The following is a 23574-nucleotide window of genomic DNA, read 5'->3' on the forward strand; positions in this document are numbered from 1 at the left end:
TGCGTAAATGTAGACCACAGCTTTAGAGGTCGGTCTAGTTCTCACAGGCTATATTTTTAACCTGTCAAGGATTTATTTCCAAGCCCCTTAGCTTTATATCCTTACTTATCAGTGCTTTCATTTTATGTCATGAATCATCTCATTTCACTGTTGGTTTTGCTTTTCACTCCTTGTTCCTTTGGACAGAGTTTTTTGCTTCCTTGTAAATTGGATCCCTTGAGCAGTTGGTGCAGCGTTTAACTCAAAGCATAGCAGCCTCAGAAAATAAACTTCTGGACTGAATGTTCATGGAAACCTCTAAGGTCTAGTATGCTCTATGGGATCGGTGGTTCTTAGATCCCGAAGGGTCAGCTTCCTCTGCTTCAGAGCTGTGTGTGCTCATCCATTTCCTGTTTATCTTTCAACACGAATGTCTGCATTCTTTTGTAAGAAAAGATAAAGTGTTTAGCTCTGCTAATAAGGATAGGATTGACTTCGTACTGGGCTTATTAATGCAGTACTCAGCTAACAGTTTAATCTGTAAACCTAGTAGAGGCTATTTCCCTTTACAAATTTGAAAACTGGACGTTGCCTGTTGTTTTGCAGAGAGTTATAGTAATGGTTCTGTAGGGAGTGTTTGTTTCAATAAGGCTGGGGTTACCTTAATACATAGTCAAATTAATCCCTGGTGTAACTCCAGTGGCTTCCGTGGAGTTACTGTCCCAGGGATGAATTTGTTCTGGTGTTTGGAAGGATATGAAAAACTAGAATTTTAAACTGGTAGTGCATGGCATGGAGTGAGCTCATTTCATCTAGATTGCCACAGCTGGTGCAAATTGCATCCCCTTTGCACTATTTGGAGCAGCTATGCCTGAGGGGCTATTCACTCCTAAGGGAAGGCAGGCAGTGTTTGGGAGTTCAGAAAGGGGAGAGGAGAGCACCTTTCATGGGGGGGGTAAGACCGTATAGGAGCCCCTCTGGCTAAAGTTTCCCAGATCATGCAATGAACCAGCTCACATCCTTGGTCACTGCAAGCATATCCCTTGTCTGGCCAGTGCTGGCCATTTTGGGAGCTGCATTGGCCAACTCCAGGACCCCTGCAAAGTGAGGATGCTGGTCACTGTGCACCACTACAATTTCCCAAAGACCGGAGGGGTGGGGGAGAAAGGGAGAGAAGGGTTGGAACTAGAGGTGCTGGGGGTGCAGTAGCACCTCCTGGCTTGAAGTAATAGTAACAACCGACTGCATGGCTTCCATCATACACAGGGTTTACAGCTTTATTCAGTGGCGTTCAGCACTCCCAGTATATTTTTCCGGGGTCCTTATCCACACAGGCTGAAAAAGCTGCTGACAAAGCGAGTACACGTGAAAACCTGCATCCGTTCAGCATACCTATGGCCAACAATGGTAGCATCCTCTAAGACTGCTGGGTCGAGACTTTCAAAGGTGAAACAGGCTCTTAGGCACCCAATCCCAATTTGAAGGTCAATGGGAACTGGTTACTTAACTGCCATTTGTGCCTTTGAAAATCTCCCGTGTCCCCAGTGCCTATCAGCTCCAATGTCCAATGACCGGGCAAGCAGTGATCTTCTGCGACCATCATTGTGTATCATGCCTTGAACTGTCACCAGGGTTTATCAACATTTCCTGGCTCTCTGATCTGTGTGTGGCCATTTTATGCAGTGTTCCTATATCTATACATCCCAGTTTACTGCTATTTGGAATAATAACAGCAACTTTACTCACCGTGTTCAAGACGCTCATAGACATATTAATCATAAGATTTATTTAAACTGCTCAAATTGCTTGTCTTTGCAATCATGCAAAAAGAGGGACCAAACAAGTTCAAAATCCTCCTTAGTTGGCCTTGGGAGTTAGACAGGCTTTTTAATGTGGATTAAGATACAACAATAAATTAACTCCAAACTACCTTGTGTAGGGAAAGAATTTAGACACTGTAAATCATGTGGTAAGGTTTTTTTTTGTTTTTGTTTGTTTGGTTTTTTTTTTGCTGCTTCTGATGCTTATTTGAGTACTGTTTATTCATGTTCTGGAGGGTATCATATTGCACTAGTACTTGGGACCCTAACTTGTCACAGCACTTCCACATTATATTTTTTACTGCTCCCCCAGTGCCATTTTTCCAGTTTGCAGTACAGTTGTGCATGTGTGTATGATGCAACAACATGAACTGTGATTTGTAATTGTGTAAAACAAGTGTTTAAATCTTATTACAATGTGCATGTAAATTGTGTAATCTGTCATCTTACTTGATAATAGAGCCGAGCTTTAAATTATTGCATAAATGTGCCTTTATGCTGGAAACATGTTCCCACTTAATACAGGCACAACTCTCCTACTTACTGGTGCAATAATTTGAAAATTTACCAATAAGTGCAAATACTGCATTGTCTGCCTCCTGTAGGAAGAGTCCAGCAGTTAGTACAATTGGCATGTTATCTGATGCACTGTGCACCACCATATTATTCAGATTCAACACAGTAATGCACATTATTTAGTTCTAGAGCTAGTTGAAATTGTTGAAACTTAGATTTCCTGCATGGAATCTCTTTGTAAAAAAATTGTTGCTGTTTTTTGACCAGCTTATAGAATGATTTTATTTTTTCAACAATGTTGATGAAAATTTTTCTGGAAAAATGATGAACATTTTCAACCAGCTCTGTTCATTGGGAATTTAAACATGGCAGGGGCATGAAGCCATAAAGGAAAGAGTCTGAACTCATGTTGTTGTCCTCATGTGCAGTAAATGCTGACTTCTGAAAGCTTTCAAGGATCAGGGCAACTTGCCAATGTATCCTGAAGGAAGATAAACTGTTCTAAATTGACAGTGTTTTAATGCACATACTATCATTTAGATCATCTATTGAGCTTTCACCTGTGTGAGTGGATACCAGTCCTGCTTAGTGACAACTGCATCTGCAACTTGTACCTGTTTTCTCTATCTTCCACTGTGGGCCATTGCCCCAGAAGATACCCAGGCTTCTGAATGCTAATTTGGAAGTGTTGCATTTTCTGAATAACATCCCAGTCTATTGAAATTGAGTAATGAGACTGACATGACATTAATGGGGGAAGAGCAGGGAAAACAACATTATTACATTATAAATCTGTACATGTAACTACAACAGGAAGAATGTTGGCTGTCAGCACTACCCAGTCCCTGTAAGACTGTCACAAAGCCAGGTCCTTTATGTGTAAGACTTCTGAGTTTGTTTTTAATTGATGATAACTGATAAAACATCCCCAATTAAGAGAAGTTGGCATGATTACAGAAATGATTACTTGTATGTAAGGGCATGTCTACACAGAGCAGTAATGTGGACTACGGGAGTATGATTTCTAAAGTGCACTAATGTGTTGCATGTTAATTGGTCTGTGTGTAGACCATACTGGTGCACACTAAAGGCTTCCTAATGCACTTTAACATATTGCTGTTTGCAACAGCACTATATTAAACATTACAAAGATTACTCATTACAGCATTATATTCTGTCAGGTATAACATATATCTCACTCATTACAAGCATATGCAGAGCCTGAAAAACCCTGGTTTTTTAAAATCCTACATAAAATTCAAAAGTTGCAAAATAAAAAAAAAAAAATCACAAAATGAAATTAATAAAATCCCAAAACCAGAAGCCCTCAATGTACGTACACTGAACTTTAATTCATTACAGAGATCTAGCATGGCCAAAAGAGGCACAGAAGCCTAATTAGGCCCTCCAGCAATCAGACTAGAGATCTACAGGTAGTAATATACCTGCCTCCTTCTAGTTCACATCTAGCCATAGTTACCCTGACACTATCAACTGAAATAAAACATCAGCAGAAACTCTGACAGGATGGACTGATGTAAATCAAGGTGATTTAAATCACCAAGTGGAAAGCTTCAATTTAAATCATCTATTTTAGTCAGCTTTTCCATCTGTACTGCAGTTATTTTCTGAACAAAGGTGCATTCTTATTGGTTGATATAACCATTAAAACGTATTGATTTACAACTAAATTTAGAGCCTTTATGCTAGATTTAGTACTTCTTTTTGCTACCTAGGAGGAGACACTATATACATTTATTTAAACAATGATATAGTGTAGCAAGGCACTGTGGCCTTGCTCAGAGCCTGGGCCTGAGGAAGGGTCATGATGCCCCTGCTGGGAAGATAAGGGCCTGCAGGCCAAATACCCTGGGAACAGAGGGGCAGAGCCAGGACAGGAAGGGGAAGTATAAAAGGCCAGACTAGCAGCTAAGTCAGGGGGAAGCTGCTGCTGGAGAAGGACGTGCCTTCCCCAAGGCTGCAGTCTGGGCCTGACCCAGGCCCCGCAGTTGTGCAGAACAAACACCCTACCAACCGGAGCCTCCAAGGCCTGTTTAGGCTGCTAGGTCCTAATGACTGGATAGGGCCACCGGGCCCTAGTGACTGGGAAGGGCTGCCAGGCCCTAGTAGCTGGGAAGAGCTACCCGAGACCACTGACTGGGAGAAGCCCCCCGAGGCCGACCCTGACCTAGAGGAGCTGCCTGTCGCCGGGGACCCACTGGAGCTGCCTGACCCCAGTGTGCCAGAGGACCCGCCGGGACCCTATGACCTGGAGGAGCTGCCATCCACTGATGGCCCAGAGGAGTTCCCGGACCTGTCGCTGGCTGACAATGAGGGACTAGTGGGACTCCCGCTAGCTGTCTTCCCCAGCGACTCAGGGGAAGACCCCTGGCTCCAGGTACCCGGGTTCAGGGTAGGAGGAAGTAGCCCAGGGACAGCTGAATATAATTTGGCAGAGTCTGTGGTCGAACCAGTCAGCATGTTGCGGCTGGAGCCCCGCTGACTCAGTGGCAAACCACTTTGCCACTGACAGGGCCCTGGGCTGGGACGCAGTGGAGTTAGGTGGGCCTGCGTTCCCCCCGCCCTTCCCTAGCCACCCCGGGAGTGCTTGGCTCCTCTGAACCTGCCTGCCAGAGGATACCAAGATTGCCAGCCAGGGGCTATAGACTATTTTGCCTGCCCCATCTTGCCTGAGGGCCAGGGGCACCAGACTGCTTGCCAGCCCTGCCTGCCTGAGGGCCGGGGGCTAAGACGATCTATCAGCTGCTAGACTCCGGTGACCATCGGGACCATGGAGGTGGAGAAATTCATGAAGTTGTGGATGGACCAGCAACAGCAAGCGGCCCAGCTACACCAATTTGTGATCCCGTCTCCCCGCTGCCAAATTTCGTGGAAGACATGAAGCAATGGGATGATGATGTGGTTCTACTCCTGCTTCTGTTCCTTATTGTCAGACAAATGTTTATGCAGTGGAGAAGGCTATCAGTGAGATGCTGGATGGAATTTGGATAGAACTTTCTGACACGTCAGAGATGTCTGACATGGAAGGTGAATGACAATTCATTCAGCTTCTATGGTACAGATATGGTGAATGCTGGTATTGTCCATGGGTAGACCATTGCTTCTAGTGTAGGAAAACCAGCATGGTGTGGTGGGATCACATTGACTTGGAACATGGGATGACCAACAGTGGCTTCAGAACTTCTGAATGAGGAAACAGAGCTTAATGGAGCTATCGGAGGATCTTGCACCAAACCTCTCCACTGCCAGAAACATTCAATTCAGGGAAGCCATTCTGGTGTAGAAGCAGGTGGCTGTTGCTCTGTGAAAGATGGCAACAGCAGACAAGTATAGATCCACTGCAAATCATTTTGGGGTTGGGAATACCACTGCTGAGATCATGGTTGTACCAAGTGTTTGATGCATTCTTGGCATGGGGCTGGAGTTTGCTCGGTGACCACCTGCTCCAGACTCCATGAAATTTTTCTGGTATAGGTGTATGTTCCTGCTGCTCCGAGTGAAGTCATGGAGGACCGTGTACTCTGATCACACCTTTATTGGCACCTGCGTGTGGTTGGTGTGCCAGGAGGCTGCTCTTGGAGCAGGAGCCACATTCACCTGTATGGATTAAAAGAGTGATCTTGTTAGTTTGGGTGAGGTCAGGCAGAAAAGGGTTCAGTGCACTGTGGGAATGGGGATGGAGAACTGTTAAAACTCAAGACCTGTTGTGTGCCCCTTTTCCACATCCACACTGCACATCGAAATGAGTACGGGACCATGCCAGAGATTGAAGCATATAATTATCCACACCCCTCAGGCATGCACTCTCTACTCACCTTCAGACACATGCTTCTAGGATTTTATATGTGGACAATGGCAATGTGTGGGGGCAGATGTGCGGTCACATGCCCTCCCCCCCCACCAGGGTTCCCAGGAGGCTTCTCGCCGGGATGACCAGCAGCAAGAAGGCACCAGCTGCCCCTGGCAGCGGAACTCACCATGTGTCCATGCAACGTGGGGAAGGAGGAAGCAGGAGGGTGGCTGGTTGACTTCCCCACCCCTCTACCATCACTACATTGGGCTACTTCTCCTTCCCTGCTGCTAGAATCCCAGTGCTTCCCACTGCCTGCTTTTCAGACCACCCGCTGATGTGAGTCGGGGGGGGTGGGGTGGAGGCAGAGGCAATGCATGGGGAGGTCACATGCCCCCCCCCAAACCTTTTAATTGGCCCTCCTCCCCCACTGTCCACAGTTAGGTGTCACCTCTGGTTATGGCACAACCATGCACATGGACACATGTACAGTTGCTAGTGTAGATGTAGCCTGAAATATCTTGATGAGATAGCATTTGTCCATGCAACATCTTTTTCCATTACACATAAAATAGTTAATGCAGATGGCTGAATACCTGATACATTTGGGTTGCTTTTAACTTGAGCCTTAAGTGTGTATTTCCTATGTTTGCAATGTTTGTTTCGGTGATACAGCAATTACAATATTCTTGTGATGCTTCTCACCTGTAAAGCACTAACAGGCACTTTCAGCCTTAATGCCAGTTTATCATAGCTTTTTGGTCTGGGAATATAAAATTAAATACGTAATTATTTTATACAGTGACCCCCATGAACACTGTGGGCTAGATCCTGAGCATTACCCCAAATGCATTTGAATTTATGTATTTCTGCTCTTTTGGAGGCTAACACAAGGACCACTCCACTCCTGCATGTACACCATGCATTCACACAGCACCCTGATTTTTCAGCCTCATTTTCCTACCAAGTCACAAGCTGCACTGATTATTATTTATTTTTTAGATTTCAGTAGCTCCTATACTGTGTAAGGCACTTTTCAAACCCAAAGGACCCTGCCCTGAGAGAGTCATACCATCTGCCAACTTACCATGAAGTAAACTAGGCCTTGGACATTTAGGTGTTTCTGGGCCTGCTTCTTAGAGAGACTGAACTCTTCCTTCTCCAGCTCCTACAGTAGTATCTGTCAGTGTCAGGCTGTCTGTGAGTTACAGTACACAATCACCTTAGCAAAGCTGACCCCATGTCCAATAGACTTCTCACTGACTTTAGTGAGCTTATATCATCCTAGCAATGCCTGTGCTCCAATACATGAGATACAGATGTAATTTAATGGCAGTGTTTCAGGCCAATGCAGGAAACTGTTGAAATTGCTTGCTAAGAGATTATATTCTGAAGAGCTGCTAACAGTGTCACCTGATGTGATAGACTTCCCAGAATAATTGCAAATAGAACATCTGGCCTTGATTACCTGCAAAGAGCTTATTCATTATACAATAATAAAGTGTGACTCGTTTTATGTTACAATGATTCACATGCAGAGAGGGGACAAAAGGGAAACGTTACCAAGGGTTCTCTTTGAGGCCTAACTTTATTTTAATTTTTGTATTGGAAAAAAATGATGTAATATTTTGCTTTAGTTAATTTTATTGTATATTTTTGTATCTTTGTTCTGACTGTACAGCACCTAGCACATGGGGCTCCCGGTCCATGACTATGACTCCCAGTTGCTACGGTAATAAAATAAATAAATAATATTTCCTTCATGACAGATGTAAAGATACTTCAGATATTGTTCAATGTATTTATTTTTCCAGTATATTAAAACGCACCTTTGAGAGATGTCTCTGGGCACATATACACTTTCCTAAAACCAACATATTTCAAATATCAAATTTAACAATTACAAAAATAATAAATTCTCCCACAGAATCAAATAAGCAAAATAGCCACATCTGCAGCTCTCATCCCTTGCCCCCATGCTACAGCCTGGGAAAACAGATGGAATTTTCACTGTGCCCTGGAGATTAACAGTCTTGGGCTTCAACATACCAGCAGAGGAAGTGAATTCTACTCAGGCCTTTTCCCTGCAAATATCCTGCCACCTGCCTTCTAAGGCATGCATTTCAAAAGTGTCCATTCATTCTGGGTGCATCACTTTTTCAGTGACCAGCCATCTCAAGCTGATTACTCGCAAAATGAATGACCAAGAATCAGCTGCCCCTTTTGAAAAAGGATAGACCAGATATTTAAACCTGGAGTGCCTAGGTTTGAATTCATCATCTGAACTCATACACAGGGAAAGAGGTGATCTTTCAGGTGATTAGGACCCAAACCATGATGCAAATGTTTCATTTTAAAGGTAATAAATAAATATACTTGGCATTCATACAGAATTTTTTATCCAAAGATCTCCCTGTGCTTTAGAAAGGTGCCCCCATTATACAGATAGGAAAAGTAAGCCTGTGTCGGGATCAAGTAATTTCTGTATGTGAGTCATTGACAGGAATAGAATTCAGTCTCCTGATCATTAGACAAAGTTGCCTCCCACGTATTTTGATGTTAAAACTCTGAATTGAATAAGTTTGCATTGCCTACATTTAACAAAACTACTTTGAAGCACAGTGCAATCTAGTTCTTACATAATTCTGCTTGTGTTGGTCAATATGTCCATGGCTACTTAATTGGCAATAAAAGTTTGTGCTGATTTCTATTTATTTTGAAAAGGTTTCTTTGGTATAACTTAATCCCTGCTTATTTGGAGAGAGGCTGTTTTATGTCAGTGACTCCCTGCAGGTTTTTCAGTTAATTATGAGACAGGATTACAGGGCTGGTAGAGGTCTTAAATGGGCTTCATCTCCTTGCACACTGGAGCACTGATGTAATGAAATATATAGCATGTTTTTAGTCTCTGCAGTCATTGTTTTGGTATTCACAAAGTACCACTTGGTTTAATTATTCCTGATTTGCCACCCATTATGTGGTGAGCTCTTTGCTAGAGCTATGCAGTGCTCCTAATACATCAGTCAGCACGTGGTTTCACTTAAAAAAAATACTCTTCTTAGCTTCTTTGTCTTCTGGTTATTTTATATATGTGGTGCCTTACATGTGGGAATCATGTCACATCATATGATCCACCGTGTGAGCTGAAAACTCTGTAGGATATAAGGTAGTCTCATCTTGATGTGTGAGAATTCACCCCTGTAAATCCAGACACAGCAAAATAAGAATATACATCCTAGTCTTTGCACTTGTGTTAACAACTGCATCATGCTTTACCTGAACCACCCACAGCTCAGCAGGTAGAGTAGTATGTTGTGTGTGCTAGCTGTGAATATCTAGCTTTCTGCTGAGCTATTCCTTTCTATGTGGACAAAACACCCTCTTAAAGTTTTTCTTACAATTTTGTGTTGCTTTGAAAAACAAGTTTCTGTTCATTAAGCCAAGTTTGGGTCAGATCCTTCAGTTGTCTCAGGATCCCATTGATCAGTGGGAGATTGGCTTAAGAATTTGGCCCTGTATGATTAGCAATAGCGGGATGGGGTAGGATAATCTTAGTCAAATTAGAGACCTGTAAGTACTAGGGCACCTAAAATGCTGCTGTCACCATAATGACAAACTTCCACATCCTCCCATTAAATAAAATGCCACACGCAAGCCCAGCCAGAAGAAGGGCTTTGAAGCCACCTTTTTCTGACAGCCATAATAAACCATATCTTCTTAGCTCTTTCTAGGCTTTAAATGTTATGCCTTTCATCTCTTTTGTGCTTCACGTTGGCATGGAACATTCTGGTCCAAAACTCAAAAAAGACACAAACTCTGACCTCAGAATTGGACATCTTTACTAAGTCAGTGGCCCTGACTCTGTTCTCACTTATTCTGGTGTCACTCAAGAGTAACTCTTTTGTTCTCAGTTTAACACAAGTGCAAAACTAGCATGGAGTCAAAATCATGGCCAGTGAATGTGTTGCCGGGGGCAGAACGGGGCTCTAACATGTTTTCCTGTATGTGGTAGTAGGAAGGAGACTACTTTCTTTCTTTTAATTTTATTACAAGTCAGTTTCTGCCCTCCATACTTGGGCAAAAAGCCTGTTAAAATCAGTGGAAGCTTTGCTTGAGAAAGGAGGGAGTATGGCAGGATATGCCCTTTAATGAATATTTCTTGTTCAGTAATCCGTGACCTCTGTATTAGAAAAGGTATGGTACATAAGTTAGATATTTTGAATACGATTTTGATCACATCACAAGTCATGTATGGTACCATTGTTCTATGTTTTATTCTTTCTCTCTCCCCTCTAACCTCCCCACACCCCCAGTTTTATGACCTATCAACAAATGAGAAAGTATTGACTGAAAGAACTGGGTTGGCTTTGAAACAGCTATACACAAACTATATAAGTCCCTCTTTTAGAAAGGCAAGCAGCCCCTAGTGAAATTACAGATCTGACATAAAAGCAAAGGTATTCCAATGGACTGATTGCCTAGATCCCCAGTGATCTGATAAGAATATTGGCTAGCCATATGCTCAATTTCATTCAAGCCACACCCCAGCATAATGCAGGTTTCACTTATACCGTTGCTGCTGTAGCTGTTATTTCCTTAGTTTCTTTTGCACACTGATTCTTTTCCAGAAACTCATTATATCTCATGAAACATAATTTGCTAATGGTATAAGAGGGTGGAAGGAGAACATCCAGCCAGTGATTGCTCTTTGCATGAGGTAAAAGCAGGGTGCCTATGCCTACCTAATTATAGTTAAATTCTGCTCACCCTAACTAATATGATTAACCCCACTGACTACTCACATGAGTACTGGGAGTAGAAACTTTCACCGATATTTTTATAATAGATATTTTTCTACTCCCACAAATAAGCAGGATTGGGCCCAATATATACGATCTATCTCTTTAACTATGGTAATCATCTGTTTCTGAACACATACTGGGGGACAAAATCTATTCTCACTGACACCATTGTAAATACAGAGTCACTACCGTGATTTAAGTAATTTACATGGTGCCACTGAAAGCAGAATTTAGCCCTTTAACTGAAATCACATGCATGTATTCTGAGTGTGTGCATGCCTAGTTAACCTTGAACTTTTATCAAACTATTAGGAGCTGAAAGTTGTATTATAAACTCAGTTGAGCTACATTTCTAAGATGCAACTCATTTACACTAAATACTTCCAGTTGATATAGGGATAATATAACATTTTATTTATAGATAGATACAGATAAGATTGGATTAAAAGCCTTGCATCTTTTCTACAATGCAATGGCAAATTATTTTGGCTGGAAACACAGATGCCTCATTATCTCTGGCAAAATTGCTCCCTAATTGTGCTGTGTGCTAATATATCAGCTTCCATCCATATATAAAACTAGTACCTAGTGTATCATGGGCTGCCTTTGGCTTGGTAGAGTAGCAGCATGAATATATATCTCATGAGCATATGTTTAATTTCATAACTGTCTGCAGCCAGAGTTTCTGAGTTGTTGGTGCAACAGCAGAAAGAGACACAGCACTCCACTTGTGCAAATCATTGTCTGCAAAAAGCTCTGTGCTTGAACTGGTATTTCCCCCTCTGGACTCTAGGTCACTGAGATTCTTTTGCTGTTCCCACCCTGTAAGAGGAGTTTGTTAGCCAGAACTAGACAGGCACAAGCAACGTGATAATGCTGAGTGCCTCTGCTCACACTGCACCTACTGCAGGTCCTTTTCAATCATGTTATCTTTGATCAATTCTATCACTTTGCTAAGTGGAGGAAGTTAAGGCCTCTGTGCTAAAAAGTGGTTGTCAGCTCACCTTGGTACAGTGCTCTCCCTCAGCAGGTGTTCTCTGGCTGGACAGGCTTTGTAGCTGAACACTTTGCAATGTAAATGACTGTCTTTAACTAGAGAGAGTACAGGTAGTTCTGGGGTGCTAAAATAAGCAAGCACATACATTCAGCCCACACAGACACTTGGCAAAGCATGGATCAGCAGTGGTAGTTTAAATGGCCAATTAATGACCTAACATTCCCGGGTGTGCATGAAAATACATGTAAAAATGCCCCAGAACTGGTTATTTTTCTGAGAGAATTATATTGTGAAAAGGCAAATCTATTAAAACACTTCTAGTGCACTAATTACCAAATCACTAGTATTTTAAACCACTGCTAAAAATAACAAGACTTGTTGTGACGTCTAGAGTCCATCCTGTTAAATGTTGTTGGCCAAGATAATCTATTATCATTGTTTGTCTAGTATCAGTGGTGGGCTTGAGGCTATAGAGTACATGCAGATAAAGACAGTCTCTGCCCTGAGTTCATGTCCTCTAAAATACTGGCCCTCAACCCGTAGTCTGTGTAACATTTTTGGTGGTCTGCAGAGAGCTGGCTCCTCACGTAGTGCTGGCTCACCTCACTTTAGCTGCTACATTGCATTTTAAAAAGCTAAAAATACATTAGAGGTGGCATTTTCCAAAGCGACCAGGTACAACCATCAAAGTCAATGAGAGCAGATCAAAGCCAAAGCTGAGTGCTTTTGAAAATCCCACCCTGAATATCTTCCTGCTTTTATTTCTCCAGGTAAGCAGTTGCTGTAGTTAACACAAGGATGTTATTCAGTCACCATAAGGGGAGGTAGTGGACAATGAACTCACAAATGGGGAAGAATTTGTTCTATGAGACACTATAGCTATTAAAAATGGGCTCCACACTGAAACTCTGGTCTAAAAGAATGATGCTCAGAACATGGAGTGCCATGGGAAATCCAGAGAAAAGCATCACTTAGTTCGCTCTTTTTTTAACTTTTGATGTATTAGCTCTACAGTAAGCTTTTCATCTTGACACTGACACATTTGCTGATTCTTTAAAATGAATGCCAACACCTTCCTGGTTCTCACTGTTCAGAACAGATGAGTTAAGACCTGAACTGTTGTGCAGGAAATAATGGTGCTGTGTTGAAAAGAGAAAAAGTGTGTGAACTGAATATGCCAACTCTGTCTTCACAGGTTCTGAGGAGTTAGGAAGCGGAAGTTATGGGCGTCGGTATATCACAGACACCATAGTCGGTGACGATGATGGATTTGATATTGATGATTCAGACTATGACATTTATATTGAAGAGGTAAATTCAAAGGTTTCGGTTTGGCATTTCTATTTGTATTTATTTTCTGGTGGTATTTTTAGTTAAAGGGACCTGATCTTGTTGGCAAATTTAACATATAATCTTATATGCAAGGGCAAAATAAAAGTGGCTTGTTTGTGTCTTTCTCTTCATTTAGGATGCATTTGTTTCTTCAAATATATTTCTTAGGGGATGTAGCTTTAATTTCCATGGGGCATGTTTAATTTTAGCTTCTGAATGTACTAAACTTAAATATCTTTTATCTTGCTTTAGCTTAAGCCACTTCCTGCTATCAAAGGAGGCAACAGGAAGTTTTTGGTTGAAACCAAGGTTGCTCCAGGGTCCAGTACAAGGCTCCTTTCGAGGCTAATTACAACCACCTCAGATCCTATTACTTCCCCTGCAACAACTATGCATCCCCTCCCTACAACCACGGCTAGCACCACTATAACTAAGGCAACAAGAAGGAATGGCATGGCCTCAGCTGTACGGCTGTTTGATCTGTCCTGTGATGAAACTATCTGCTCTGCCAACAGCTTTTGTGTCAATGATTATGATCGGGGCGGTTCTAGGTGTCACTGTAATCTGGGCAAAGGAGGAGAGACTTGCACAGAAGGTAGGTTTTGTGCAGTGGGCCAAGGCAATTATTCTCCAAGTACAACACAGTTCTGCACTTAGCAACTAGATGGATGTATGGGATTGTTTCCCGAATTGGTTCCCAAATAGCATTTGCATCTGATGGTAACCAGTTTGGCAACTACTGTTGCTTGCACGGTGGTGATGTTGTTCTGCAGTCTGACATTAACGTCTCCATTAATCTAAGCTGTCATGAACTGCTCTGAGGTAAATTTCTATTCTACTAGGTTCCATTTATCTGAGGGAAGAAATTCAGTTTCATGGTAAACCAACAAAATATACAATTATTTTAAATGCAGGTTGTTCTTAACAGGGCCCTAAAGGTAACAGTAAACACTTCGGTCAGCTTCTTTCTCTCTCAGTTCAAACACCAACTGTCTTGCCTGACTTGCTTATCCTTCAGCAGGGTGGGAAGAAGGACTTCTATAGACTACAGGGACAGGCTTCATTTAGTAGTCTGTGTACAGGAGTGGTAGCCAGGAATGTCAGCATTCTAATCCCAGCTCTCACACCATGTGGTTTTGAGAAAGTTACTTAACCTCCATGTCTTCATTTTCTCCATCTGGAAAACAGAGATTGCACAAGTAGGTCTAGTCCTGCTCTTTAAACTGTGTGATAATATCCCAATCTGTGTGAGAACATCCAGCTGCTGTATCCCAAGTGCTACTAAGCTTCCTGGGTCTAGTAGTGATGGTCGCTGTTCCTAGCTCTGGGTTTCTCAGATGCACCCCTTATTGCAGACCTGATGTCTGACACTCTTCTTGGCCAGTGGACCCCTGCAATTTGGTCACCTAGACCCTGGCACCAATACCTCAGCCCTCCTGAGCCCGCAGGTTACTTAGACATGTTCCCCTCAGTGACCACCTGGCTGTGGGAGCTCTGATTTCAAATTCACCCTTTGAGAGACAACACAACAGTAAAGCAAGGACACCAGGATTAGCGAAGGAATTTCTTACACACACTTTACCCTTAAAAACCCACAGGAGATACTGATCTATGGAAAACAGCAAACTGCTGGATGCAGTCTTTTCAGTGTGTGCTCACCTCCTTTTGTGAGTCCCTGGATTTGCTCCAAGGCCTTTAGGGGGGTACAATCCTTCCTGCCTCCACATCCAGCTGGACTTCTATTTCTGGAAATGAAATGGCTTCCTGGACTTAGAAAGCAGCTATCTAAGCTTCTGAGGGGGACCAAGGCATCCTTGTGCTAACTGGACATGAAGTCCTGGGAGGTGTGCTGCCTGCTTGGAGCCTGCATCTAAGACAATATGGAAAAGTGAGGCTCATCTGTCCCTCTGACCACTACCCCATGTTGTTCATCCACATGGGTAGTAATGATACTGCCAGGTGTGACCCTGAACAGATCGGCAATGACTACATCATGTAGGAACATTATCAAAAAGGTTAAAGCACCAAATAAATTACACCTAGCAAAGGACATAAGGGGATAATAAGAAGAGGTTATTTAAATACATTAGGAGCAAGAACAATATGAAGAAAAGTGCAGTTCCTCTACATAGTGGGGAAGGAGAGCTAATAGTAGATGAACATCAAAAAGGCTGATTTCTTTAATGCCTATTTTACTTGTCTTCAATAAAAAGTTTAATGGTGACCAGATACTCAACCCAGTTAATATTAATGACAAATAGGAAAGAAGACAAACCAAAACAGGGAAAGAACAGGTTAAAAAATATGTAGATAAATTGGATGTATTCTGGTCAGTAGAGCCTGATGAAATTCATCCTAGGGTATGTAAGAAACTAGCTGAAGCAATCTTGGAACCATTAGCAACTATCTTTGAGAATTCACGGAGGAAGGGTGAGGTCCCAGAAGCCTTGACAATGACATAGTACCTATCCTTAAAAGGGGGAACAAAGAGAACCTGGGGAATTACAGACCAATCAGTCTAATTTCAATTCCTGGAGGGATACTGGAACAAATTATTAAACAATCAGTTTGGAAGTACTTAGAGGATAATAGGGTTATAAGGTATAGCCAGCATGGATTTGTCAAGAACACATAATATCAAACCAACCTAATTTCCTTCTTTGGCAGAGTTACTGGCCTAGTGGATAAGTAAGAAGCAATAGACATGATATTTCTTGATTTTAGTAAGGATTTTGACACAGTCATACTGGAATTCTCTTAAGCAAACTAGAGAAATGTGGTCTAGATGAATTACTATTAGGTGGGGGCACAACTGGTTGAAAGACTGTACTCAAAGAGTAGTTATCAATGGGTCGCTATCAAACTGGGAAGGCATATCTAATGAGTATTGGGTCCTAGTACTAGTCAATTTTTTTCATTAAGACTTGGACAATGGAGTGGAGAGCATGCTTATAAAAGTTGCATATGATGCCAACCTGGGTGGACTTGCAAGCAGTTTGGAGGACAGGATTAGAATTCAAAATGACCTTGACAAATTAGAGGTCTGATATCAACAAAATGAAATTCACTAAGGACAAGTGCGAAGTCTTTCTTATAGGAAGGGAAAATCAAATGAACAGCTACAAAATGGCAATAATAGAGTAATACTGCTGAAAAGTATTTGGACATCACAGTGGATCACAAATTGAACATGAGCCAACGTGATGAAGTTACAAAAAAGGATGAAGTATATTAACAGGAGTGTCATAATGTAAGACAGGTAATTGTCCCACTCTATTTGGCACTGGTGAGGCCTCTACTGGAATATTGTGTCCAGTTCTGGGTACCACACTTTAGGAAAGATGTGGACAAATTGGAGAGAGACAAAAGTGGTAGTGTAGACATGGCCTTCCATGAAAAGGGTCCGTTCCTAGTCAGTGGCCCTACTGGTTACATCCCCTTTGTTTCACAAGAATACAGCCATTAATTGCCGATGGCCCTTGATGGCGTTGTCACAGCTTTCTAGACACAGCTTCCCCACTAGGTGTCAAATTCCTGCTGTCAATGAATGCTCACAGTCACAATCAAAGGTTACATTCTTAAATGGCATTCACAAACCAAATGAAATATAACTGACTCAGAAATATCCCCTATTTTGTTACAATGATAACAGTACCTGCCAACCCACAGATTATTGGTTAACATTTGTTCATTTTTGGAAATGGAAAATGCTGTGTATTATCATTATCATTATTACTCTTACAAGTGGTCGCACCTGTTAAGGAAGAGGGGTTCCTTACTTTTCTAGTCTTAGGCCTGGTCTACACTAGAGAGTTTTGTCGACAAAAGTCACCTTTTGTTGACAAAACAATCCTGGCGTATACACCGCAACGACCCTTTTGTCAACAAAATTGTCCTGTCTTGGCGACAAAATAAAACCACCTAGATGAGAGGCGTAGAGCCTTTTTCAGCAGAGTTTTTGAGAAAAAACGTGTGTAGACACTGTCCTTAGGTTATATCGCTGAAAATAGCCTCCTGATTATTCCCAGCATGCCATCGTGAGTGCCGCTCTGGTAAGCAGTTTGAGCTTGGCTGCTCTGCAGACCGCCACCTCCGCCCCTCCCCTTTCAAAGCCCCAGGAAGTTTTCAAGTTAACTCACCATGAAGCTCACTCCACAGCGCAGCAAACACAGTCCTGCCTGCCTGCCTGCCCTAAACTACAGGGGAGGGGTGTAACTCCTGATGTGCCATGCAGAGCCAGGGAGGGAGGTGTGGGCTGTGTCCTCTCCTCGCCCCTTTAGGTGTACTGGACCCGTCTCTTCTGAGAGAGATGGGGGAACTGGGGATGCCAGCTATGAGCTGTCTGTGTAGCAGCTTCTGCCTTGGGATTGGTTACTTCCAGCTGCTGTTGTGAGAACTTAAAGAGACAGGATGAGTGCAGACACACTCACTGTCCCCCAACACGCGCTGTCTGTCTGTCTCTCTCCGTGTTTGTGTGTGTGTCTCTCACACACACACTCACTCACGCTCCCGTCCCCTGCTTCTGTGGGCTTCTTGTGTTTGTGTTCAGTAGTGTCAGCTTGGCTGACAGGGCAGTTTAAAAGCAGCTGTCAAACTAGTAGGATACCCATGGAATGATGGGATTCAGAAACCGTCATTGTGTGATGCTGTGCCTGTCTGTTGCACAGTGGAATAGCTACCCAGAGTGCACTGCTCCCTGTGTCGACAAAAGAGCTGATAGTGTGAATGCACTCCACTGACAGAAGGAGACAGTAAAGACACACAACAGCGATTTTAATTACAGCGGTGGCTGTATGCCGGCAAAACGTTTGTCAACAAAACTTTCTAGTATAGATAAGGCCTTAGCTAGAGGCTAGTCTGCAGTATCACTTTTATTGATATAACTTATATCACTCAGGGCTGTGAAAAAACACCTCGTGAGCAATGTAAGTTACACTGACAGTAGCGTTGATGTGGACAGAGATTCTCCCACTGACATAGCCACCACCACTTGTGGAGGTAGTTTTATTAGGCATAGAGTGGCCACACAAGTGATCTTACAGTGGCACTTCTGTTGGTGAGCAAGACAAGCTTACAGATAGCTCTTTCTCAGGTCTGGGAAACATACTCAGAGTGTCACAGTGAGATACAGATTGTTTAGCATAAGTAGTAACATATTTCAAGGGACCATTCAAAGTGAAGTGGCCTGATAACATCCCTCCAGGCATAGGAGGGAAGGGAAAACATTGTATCACCTGTGGGTGAACACTGTTCACAAAGTGATCTCTCTATATCTAACCTATCAGACATCATCTTCAAAGGAAAACTGCACAACACTTTCAGAAGATGAGCTTGGGAGCTTAAATTCATAACGTTGCTGGACACTAAAAATCATGGACTGAACAAAGACACTGGATTTATGGCTTATTACAACAATCTATAACCCACCAGCTACCCATCCTCAGCTGCCTTTCCTCCCAACTTTATTTCCCCCATGACTGGAGAGGTGTTAATGGGCCACTTCACCTTGAATGGGCCCTTGAAATATGTGTTTACTTATGCTAAACTATCTGTTGCACCTTGTATTTAGCTGTGACACTCCTGAATATTTTTCCCAGACCTGAAGAGGAGTTCTGTGTAAACTCGAAAGTCATGGGCGGTTCATGAACCGCTTTTTCGGGGAGGCTAGCCTCCGGCCCTGCCCCTTCCACTCGAAGCCCAGCCCCCTCTGCCCCCTCTCCCATCATAGCTCCCCCAGCGGTCCAAGCATCAGGTTGGCCAGGTGGGCCCAGTCAGTGCGAGGGGGGCGGCCTGAGCACACCTGGAGCCCATGCCCCAGCACTGCCCCAACCCACCCTGGCCCCCAGGCTGGCTGGCCTATCCCCCAGTGCTACCACACCACGCCCAAGCACCAGTCCATCCTTCCCCTCAACTGCCGGAGTGCCGCCAGCCCAACCCAGCCCCATGCTGGCTGGTCCGCCCCAGTCCCCAGAGAACTCCCAGCCACATGCCCGAGCCCTGGCCCCCGCAATGCCAACACGGCCCAGCTGGCCACATCTCCGACACGGTCCTCGCAGTGCCGACACAGCCCAGCCGGCCCCAGCAGCGCAGCGCCACCGCACCAGCCTGTGCCACACCATGCTGCATCCCAGCCCATCCCACTCCACAGCTGGCCAGTGGCTGGCTGGCCCCCACTGCCGGCCGCCTGCACCCCAGCTCTCGCCCTCCCACTTCAGCAGAGAGGGCCTCTGCTGTCAGGCCCAAGTGAGCAGGATACAGCAGAAGGGGGCAGAGCCACGCCTGGCTGTCAGGGAAGGCTGAGCCTTCCCGGGCCTTACATACCCAGTGCCCATGTCAAAAGCTTGTCTCTCTCATCAACAGAAGTTGGTCCGATAAAAGATATTACCTCACCAACCTTGTCTCTCTAAAGCTCGGTCAGCATCAGTCTAAGATTTATTTTGTTTCTTTGCATTACAGCTGAAAAAATAACTGTACTTGTGTACAAGTGGGAAGGCAAAAATCATACCAAACACAAGTAATAGAGAAAGGTTAGACCCTCCATCCTTCCTATCTTATTATATCTGACACAGAGATAATAGCCCACATTCTGAGCTCCGGCTGAGGGGTCCTCGATGCTCCACAGGACCAGGACATGCAAAGGTGTCTTTGAGACACCTCTGTGCTCTTCCCAATCTTGGGGCTGCCCTGTGCTGGGCTAACCTTCTGACATAAGCTAGAGAAGCGTGAGGGCTGATATGAGACCATTATAGCCACCAGTGATTGCCAGGGCATTGGGCTGCCCTGGCCTTTCACTCTAAACTGGCCACAGAGAAGTGGTGGTAATGTCAGAGCTGTTACACATGCTCTAAGTCACCTAGATGTTCTCTGGCCTACTGCAGTCTGGAATCTGACTAAATGTGTATTTTCCAGATATGTTCCTCTTCCCTGAGGGAAAAAAATGCCTTGCTGTCTCTGTGTTAAACATTTTCCTAAATCAAGATGAGTCACCAAGGACCAAATTCTGCATTCAGTTACACCAGTGAAAATCTAGATGAAACTCAGTGATGTCGCTGATGAAGCTGTTGAGCAGAATTTGACCCGAATATGCGGTTTCTGTCCAAGTTCAGCAGATCCTCAGGAAGGAGGGAATTCGCTCTGAAAGGTGGTAGGAGGACAAAGCAATAGGTTAACAGATTGTTGACTGGTGCTGACTAATAGTTGTCCCTGGAGGAACTCTGTCTTGTGGTTTTGTCTGATGTTATCTAGTGCTAACTGTATATATTGATTTTATATTTGAACACATTGCTAAACAACATGCTCTTATCTTTGCCTTTCAGATATTATTATCCAGTATCTTCGGTTCTTTGGCTACTCGTACATTGTCTTTGAACCACTGAAAAATTCCTATCAGACGTTCCAAATTACCCTTGAATTCCGGGTAAGTTTAAACAATCCAAAACTCACAAAGCATTTTTAAATGTTATTCACTTACACTAATGGAAGGAAGGCACAGTGGAAGAGTAAGTAGTTTCAAAAGCCTATGCTGGAAGTGAGGTATTGCAGTGACTTAATCTGTAATCTTCATCTCTGGAGATCCTGGTTTGCATCCCACAAGTGAAAATGATTTTGATGGTGTCAGCTGAGATGTTTGTCCATGCTGCTAGTAGTCTTTTATTAGGGAAGGTTCTGGAAATAGCAGTGTTGAGGAATCGCAGGTTAGTACTCATTTACTGTGACAGAGCTGTATGAGTGAACTTTAGGATGCATTATGTTTGAAATTTTTGTAAATGTCTATCTGTTCAGCATACGTATAAACTACTTAAATACTACTGAACTTGCTGTTTCACTGATGAGTAGTTGTCTCTCATGCTTTACAACATACACTGATCATCTTCAGAGATGAGGACATTATTTTTTCTTTCTTCCACCAAGCATAATATCATTATCATTATTTTCTTTCTGTGAAACAGTAGATACTGGACTAGTTAGACCGGTGGTTTGATCTGACAGTGTAATTTCTGTGTTCACTTGCATTCATGCTATTTATTGCAGGTGGAGCTGATAGCCTGTAATTAAGGTTAACCAACACTTTCCATGAATAAATCAGAGTTTGTATATCTGCTCCTTTGCAATATGATAGTATACGTAGAAGAGGTGGGCCAAAATCTGAACCACTTTCAAATAAAACCCAAATAGTGGATGCCCATCAAATATAGGATTCGGAATTGAACCATTTCTAATTTTGACTCTGCAAGAAAAAATGGTGTTTCAAAATCATATCACTGCCCCCTGTTTGTGCCCATCTTTAAGAAATAGTTCATGGTTCCTGTACTATTACTTCCATTAGCGCATTTACTTGATAGCCGGGAGGTGGAGACTGACTTTTGCATGTTGATACTGATTGCAGGCTGAAACAGAGGACGCTTTGCTGTTGTACTGTGGAGAGAATGAGCATGGTCGTGGCGATTTTATGTCATTGGCGATAATCCGACGCAACATCCAGTTCAGGTAAATGATGTACTGCCCTTCCAGGGTGAGCTCTTCACCCCTACTCCAGCCCTTGTGTACAGTGAAAAAGGGCCCTAAATGTCCTGTAACCCCAAGCAGAGGATTCCCCCAGCTCAGGCACTATGGACGGCTGCCTCCTGAGGACTCCTTCACAAAGTGAACATTATTATTTCTTAGCAAGGCCAGAAATACCTGCAGGCCACTAGCAGTGGTGTAGGTAGGTGTATACAGTTAGTTACTTTGCTTCATAACTAAGGGAACCCCAAGAAAGTTTTCAAAACAAAGGAGATGCAGCCAGCCCAGGAGTCTAGTGGTAGCACAACGTGTTACTCTGCAGAACTCCAGTTTGAGACTGGAGCTTGGTCCCACATCACTGACCAGTTAGGAGCTTGAGGAGCTTTAAAGGAAAAGGAGAAAAAACAGTCTAATATTACTCTAATCTGTACAGGGGCATCTTAAAGGATATCTTGAGGGACTTACATCTGGCACTTATTAAATGGAATGGCGATTGCTATAAAGATGAGGGAAAAGCAAAAGGGAATGATGTGTTCTAACCCCATTTCTGTTCTACCTCAACCTGACCCATATGCTGGAGAAGAAGCAGAGGAAGTAGCATGCTTTCTGCACATCAGCCTTGAATGGACTGCTATTGAGGCCTCTTTGTCAATCACTACCAAACAACCCGAGTTTCATATAGAATCCCAGTATTATTATTATAGCTGCAGGGGGCTAGGAAAATTCCCAAGAGAAATTACTGTAATAGCAGCAACTCAAATTCTAATACTCTGCATCTTGAAACCATTTCAGAAAGTTGGCAGGTTTTGCAATATGCTTTGTATTGCCAGAGGATGCAAAGTCCCCTACATGGAAGAAGGAAACAGATTAAAGGAAGTTTAAAATTTGAAAAGATATTTTATCTGCACTAAAACAGACCAAATACAGCTCAATTGTCTGAGTGCTGTTATATTGCTCTTAAATGTGAAAAGAGAAACAGAGAGGCTCTGGGAAGAGAAGGAATCTTCTTAGTCTAAAAACAAGGTTAGGTAATTTATTTAATGAGAAATTGTCATTTTGTACTCCCTGTCTGTCTCTTGCAGATTCAACTGTGGGACTGGAGTTGCAGTCATTATGAGTGAAAGCAAAATCAAACTGGGTAACTGGCACAGTGTCACTGTGTTCAGAGATGGGCTGACTGGCTGGCTCAGGATGGATAATGACACTCCAGTCACTGGTAAATCTCCAGTAAGTAATTGTATTCCTAATGCTCAGCCTTGGCTCTCTGTAGACTTTGATGGCATTTCTTCCTAACAGTGAGTGTATTGTAATAGATCTGATTAAATGTGTGTGTCTTTATTAGGGATGGAACAGTTGCATGAACCAGAATCAATATTAACAAATCTATAGTCTGAATATTTGAAAGGGCCTGATTTCCTCACTACACCTTCCCAGTGTTCAGCAATCCTACAGCCAACCTACCTAATTCCAGATGTGTTCTCCTTTCTATGAGATCCCATATCTGCTCCCTTCTGCTGCCTGATCCAAATAAAAAACTCTCTCTCACACATACTCACACATGTCCAACCCCCCTGCCTGGTCTGCACTTAAAAGTTAGGTTTATATAGCTACAGTGCTCATGGGTATGAAAAATTCCCACCTCTGAGCACCTTAGTTAAGCCAACCTAGCAACCAGTGTCGACACATCTAGGTTGATGGAAGAATTCTTCCATCAACCTAGCTACTGCTGCTCAGATAAATGTATTACCTACAGTGACAGAAAAACCCCTAATGTCGCTGTAGGAAGTGTCTACCTTATGGCACTACAACAGCACA

General features: G+C 43.2%; 1 protein-coding gene across 1 annotated transcript in view; it reads left to right on the forward strand.

Annotated features, from left to right (window-relative positions):
- The window catches only part of EGFLAM (EGF like, fibronectin type III and laminin G domains), an 84783-nt gene that overhangs the window by 41725 nt on the left and 19484 nt on the right, over positions 1 to 23574 (forward strand). The window contains 5 exon segments of the mRNA XM_067545354.1: positions 13121 to 13236; positions 13510 to 13852; positions 20574 to 20674; positions 21644 to 21744; positions 22842 to 22986. Coding sequence (XP_067401455.1) covers positions 13121 to 13236; positions 13510 to 13852; positions 20574 to 20674; positions 21644 to 21744; positions 22842 to 22986 — 806 coding nt within the window.

The sequence above is a fragment of the Emydura macquarii genome, unplaced genomic scaffold (assembly GCF_026122565.2).
Source record: "Emydura macquarii macquarii isolate MOO-44397 ecotype Brisbane River unplaced genomic scaffold, CSIRO-AGI_Emac_v2 contig_1045, whole genome shotgun sequence".
Classification (NCBI taxonomy): Eukaryota; Metazoa; Chordata; order Testudines; family Chelidae; genus Emydura; species Emydura macquarii.